At 35.0% G+C, this 5,430-nt stretch overlaps 1 protein-coding gene across 3 annotated transcripts in view; it reads right to left on the bottom strand.

Annotated features, from left to right (window-relative positions):
- Window positions 1-354: 354 nt before the first annotated feature.
- Window positions 355-5,430, bottom strand: part of Sclt1 (sodium channel and clathrin linker 1) — a 122,195-nt gene continuing 117,119 nt past the window's right edge. For all 3 annotated transcript variants that reach the window (XM_026782922.1, XM_026782924.1, XM_005343937.2), the window contains 2 exons: window positions 3,187-3,282; window positions 355-835 (listed from right to left, as the gene is read on the bottom strand). In XM_026782922.1, the coding sequence (XP_026638723.1) occupies window positions 773-835; window positions 3,187-3,282 (159 nt within the window). In that variant the 3' untranslated portion in view covers window positions 355-772. The remainder of the gene's footprint in view (window positions 836-3,186; window positions 3,283-5,430) is intronic.

Below are 5,430 nucleotides of genomic sequence, written 5' to 3' on the forward strand. Positions count from 1 at the left end.
TTCAACTCATTTGGAAAACATTAAAGCCTTCTAACTAGTTATTCAGTTGTAAACCTGTCTGCTATCCCAGTGTGTAGGAAACGCAAACCAGAAAGAGAATGTATAGTGATCTATGCAGGGTTGCAGGACTGTAACAACTCAAGCTATGCAACCTGAGAATTTAAGATCTCCATCTGATTAGTAAACTTTGAAGAAAAAGGAAAGAATAAACCCCCTTCCTAAATGCTTAAATATTGTCAAGGCCTATACATACATAAAGCTATGTAGTTAAAAATGAGTCATTACAATTATGTATTCAAATACATGACAACATCATTTTACAAAATACATAATTTATTACATTTATGAGTTCATAGTAAAATAGGGAATCTTAAGAACTATCAAAATGACTTAGGAATAACAACGAGATATTAAATCTCCAAATCTTAGAACCTGAAATATCAAATTCCAGGGCTTTTATTAAACTCCTTTTGAAAATATTATGTTCTCCCAAAGGAAAAAAAGGAAATTAAAAATAGACACATTGATAAAGGCAGTGTGTTCTTCTCAGCTGGCTTTATTCTCCACTGAATCTCAAATATAGGATTATATATTTTTTACTTACAGGAAGCTGTCACTGTTCTGTTTTCCAGTAACCCTCAAAACAGAATGGAAAATGCTTATGCAAAGTGACACAAGCTTTCACCATTCTCCGCAGGCTTCTCCATGTCAATACGCTTTGGTACAACAGCTTTTCCCACTCTACAGTTCTGTCAGTGAACTATGAATATGTTTAAATATTTTCCAGATTCATCATGGAGGCTGCTTTTCTTCTCTGCACTGTAATCACACTGAGCTGCAAACAAAATAAACAATCAGTAAGGAGTCTCTGTGGGGAGTATAAGAAGAAAACAAAGCACAGTGTGCCATATCACAGCCAACAGTTATAGGTAGTCCAAGCGAAAGGCCTTGGAAGAGCTCTTTTTATGTGATCATTCTATTTTACTCTTGAAGGGTCTGAATCACATTAGAGAAATGCATGCCAAATATGGCAGTCCGTAGCTCAGAGTGACACTCTGAATTCCTATATTTCACAGATGGTGAGAAAACATTCATATAAAAGTTAATCAGCAAAGTGTCTCACACAAATTTGGCCTAGGCAAATACAAAGCAGAGCTGGTAATCAGATCATTACAGATTTTAAGACAAGTCTAGGGGGAAAGTGACCTTTGAGTAGTAACTGGGGTTAGTTATGTGTATATATGATAAAAACAAAAACTAACAATACATAGCATAAAGCAGGTTTTTTGTTTTTGTTTTTTTTTAAATGGAAGGCACACGTGTGAGGGATTTCTGCTTAATTTGAGGTGGGAAGATCTAGTTTAATCTGGAATTTATTTATTTATTTATTTATTTATTTATTTATTTATTTATTTATTTATTATGTATGCAACATTCTTCCTCCATGTACGGATGTACACCAGAGGAGGGCGCCAGATCTCATTACAGATGGTTGTCAGCCACCATGTGGTTGCTGGTAATCAAACTCAGGACCTCTGGAAGAGCAGCCAGTGCTCTTAACCACTGAGCCATCTCTCCAGCCCCCTAAAGCAGGTTTTAAACTAACAATATAAAACAATACATAGTATAAACCCGGTTTCCTTCTCCAAACTTTACTTCATTCTAGTTCTCTCTTCATATACAACCTCTACCTTCAGTTTGTTTGTTTATTTATTTAAAACAGGGTCTCACTATGTAGTCCAGACTTGCCTTGAACCTTGTGGTCTTCCAGCATCAGTCTTATGAGTACCAAAACTACAAGCAAAAGCTACTGTCTCCAGCTACTTGCAGTTTTGAAGTATATTTCTTTTTATATTTTCTAAATGAGCACAGGCACACATTTTGGTAGTTAAAAAAGCCTGCATCTACTTTCCTTTACTGCTTAGATTATCAGCATCAGAAATAACTGCATAATAGATTTATTTTATTTTTCTTACTATCTTCAAACTTTTCCCTATCCGAATACAGTTTTATTTGGTCATTTACTGCTGAGTATCTGTATGATTTTAAACTTTTACAAATAGAGGGAGAGTCAGGTGTTGTGGCATATGCTTTTAATCCCAACATTTGGGACTGAGAGGCAGGCTAGGTGAAGCTCTGTGAGTTTGAGGTCAGTCTGGTCAACATATTGAATTCCAGGGCAGCCAGGGCTACAGAGAGAGAGACCCTGTCTCAAAACTAAAACAAACCACAACAAGAACAATAACAAAACACAGCTACTACATGGCAACATGCCACGCCATCAATAGCTAAGAATATACTACGATGGTAACAATACATTTATACTTAATGTTAGTTAATAGTATGTTTGACTTCATTTACTTTGTTGTCATCATTTTATTCATCCATCCATCCATCCATCCATCCATCCATCCATCCATCCATCCATCCATCCATCCATTTCAATTGCCTGAATGCTCACTGAACTGGTCTCTATTCATTCCTACAAGGAGGAGTTATTGCTCCTAATTTAGAAGAAATGACTCATTTTGCTTATATGATGTGTGTACACTATAAGAAATTACTTTTTACTTATTCTAGAATTCCACTGATATATTTTCTAAATTACTTCCCAATGGCTAAGTTTTTATATTTTATTTTTGATTTATTTGGTTATATACAAATGTACATTAAATAAAGGTATCTTGTACCTGAAATATTTCATTTCTACTTAAAACCTAAAATAAAAATAAAGTACAATTTGAAACATTAGAAAAATACTTTCAAATATAGACACAGAATATTATGCCCAGTAATTGTCATTAGCAGAAACTTTTGTATAGACAGTGATGTTTTATATCTGCTCTTTCCAACTTCCCACTAGCCAGTTACCAAACACTTAAAATTTGGCTAGTATGACCTCAATTTTTATTTCATTTAATCCCAATTAAAGTAGTGTCTGGCTACCAGCTACTTTACTAGAGATGGTAGTTCTAGATATAGGTACAGACAGAGGATACTGATGTCTATTTTATATATAAACTTTTTAAACTGCAAGTACTAAGGAGACTAAGTTTGTATATATTAATTGAGTAAAGATCAAACAATCAGTTCTTTGGGAACATCTGAGGACCTCTGCTTATTTATTTTAGAAGAAAAAGAAATCCAGGCTGTTTATCCACTCTGGGTAATGAGGACGTTCCCTACCTGCTGGGATGCTGACGCAGCTCTTTCTTCGGCCTGACTTAGGCGTCTCTGAAGTCTGTTGGCTTTTTCTTGATGCTCCAGAATTAAATTTTCATTCTTTTAAGGGGAAATAAAAAGAAATTCAAATCCAAATGTGATCTGGACAAATTGGAACATCATTTAACCACTTGTAAAATCAAGATGCCATATCTCCACATTTACATTTTCCAAGTCATGAGCACCATATCACACAGTTGATTCTACTTCATCCTGAGTCCGCGGTTCTCAACCTGTGCTTGGAGGGTTGGACAACTCTTTCACAGGGCCGCTTATCAGATACCCTGCATACAATTTTTACATGTATGATTCATAATAGTAGCAAAATTACAGTTATGTAGTAGTGATGAAATAATTTTATGGTTGGGGGTGGAACTGAAGCATTAGGAAGGTGGAAAAGCATTGCCCCAAATTATTCCTCCTCCTATATCATTCAAGACTCAATTTGACAAATCTAAAAGCAAACTGAATCACAAAAGAAAACAAGACTTTTTGAGTTTTTGGTCTGTTAACCTTGTTGTGCTTGATCATTGCTTCAGAACCACAGAAGCCAAACACTGGGCCTTATAACCACAGCCTCAGCAAAGAGTTGGGGTGACTCTTGTATGCTCCCCAAGGCATCTGCATCCTGCTACTAGGGTCAACATTGTTACGTATTGAATTCTATTCCCCCAAAGATGCTACAGTTCTAATCCCTTGTAGTTGTGAATATGAGCTGACTTGCAAATAACCTTTGTAGATGATTAAGTTAAGGGGACTATAGTGGGTCATACTGCATGGCTGATGTCTTCATGAAAATGGCAGATTTGGATACAAAGACAGATACATACATGGAAGACACTGTAAAGATAGAAAAAGCACCACCCACAAGTCAAGGAATGCTCAGAGCTCCAAGAGCTGGGAGAAAGGTTTGTAAGAGTCTCCCAAAAAGCTAACACTACAAGCACTGTCTTGCCTCTGGAAACTGAAGACACAGTGTTATGTTATTATGATATAACAAGGACTATAACATGAATACTAAGCCATCATTACATACTATCATCTCAACAAGTTAAAATCAACTTGTCAACTGAAAATGTGTCCTTTTTCCATACTTACCTGCTTGGCACAATGAATCTGAAAAAGACATTTTTTTGTACAAACAAAATGATTACATATATTTTTTGGCATTTAACTCAATCCAGAAAATACAAGGCCAAACAGGAATGGTTAAAAACCCCTTTATCTATGAAGAACTAGATAGCTTTTTATGTCCTAGCAAGAAGGGGTTAGAGTGAATGCCATGCTGAGTAACATGTAACAATGAAATAAAGCTCATAGGGTTAAAATGAGCTTGTTATAATTAATAGTGTCCAAAGCAAAATTAAATCTATGAAGAAATCTATATCAGCTGTACTAAACAACCAAGTTGTTTAAGTATTAAATTTAAGTTTTAAATTTTAAGAGGTACTCTACACACTAGAGAAAACTAAGGGAGAGATCTCATTATCTACAATAATCATTTTGATATCTATAAACCAGACTCTATATATCTTTCTATATGGTTACCATAATGGTTAAAACAAAGTACAGACGGAGTAAATCTGATCTTTTTGGTTTTTTTTTTGGTCAAATATTATTAACTGTACTGTACTGAAACTGTGTTTTTTATTTACAATAAATTTTTCCAGGTGGAAGATATACCAAGGAACATTTCAATACAAATCTTTAACTATTTTCTAAGTGTCTCATATCAACAATGCCATGATGTTCAAGAGTGGTGATCTTACTATGTCTCTTGTAGATGACAATGGAAGATAGGCCACAGACCAATGAAATTCTACCATATATATCTGAAGCTAGAACATAAATGAAGAATTAAACTTTAGGAAGTCCTAAATCTAGAATTTATTTGCTTTTATAAAGCCATAAGAAAAGAAATGAAGAACTCTTTCTTTGTATATGATTGTAAGGTATATCTATCTTAACACTTTTTTGTATATTCTATTAGACATAAGTATTTTTGATGTGTCTTTTGTGATAGAGTAAAACAAATGAAGAGGTATATAAAACAATCTTAGAGATTCTCATGAGAAAAGAGGATTCTAAAGTGTAGGGATAAGTTCCGCCCCTTAGGGGGCGTGTTCGCCTCGGGCTAATGTTTGCTTATATATTTGGCGAGCGTGCTCCCAGCCGCTGCTTCTGCTTTCCTGGTCTCCATGGAACGGT

The sequence above is a fragment of the Microtus ochrogaster genome, chromosome 1 (genome assembly GCF_000317375.1).
Source record: "Microtus ochrogaster isolate Prairie Vole_2 chromosome 1, MicOch1.0, whole genome shotgun sequence".
NCBI classification, from domain to species: domain Eukaryota; kingdom Metazoa; phylum Chordata; class Mammalia; order Rodentia; family Cricetidae; genus Microtus; species Microtus ochrogaster.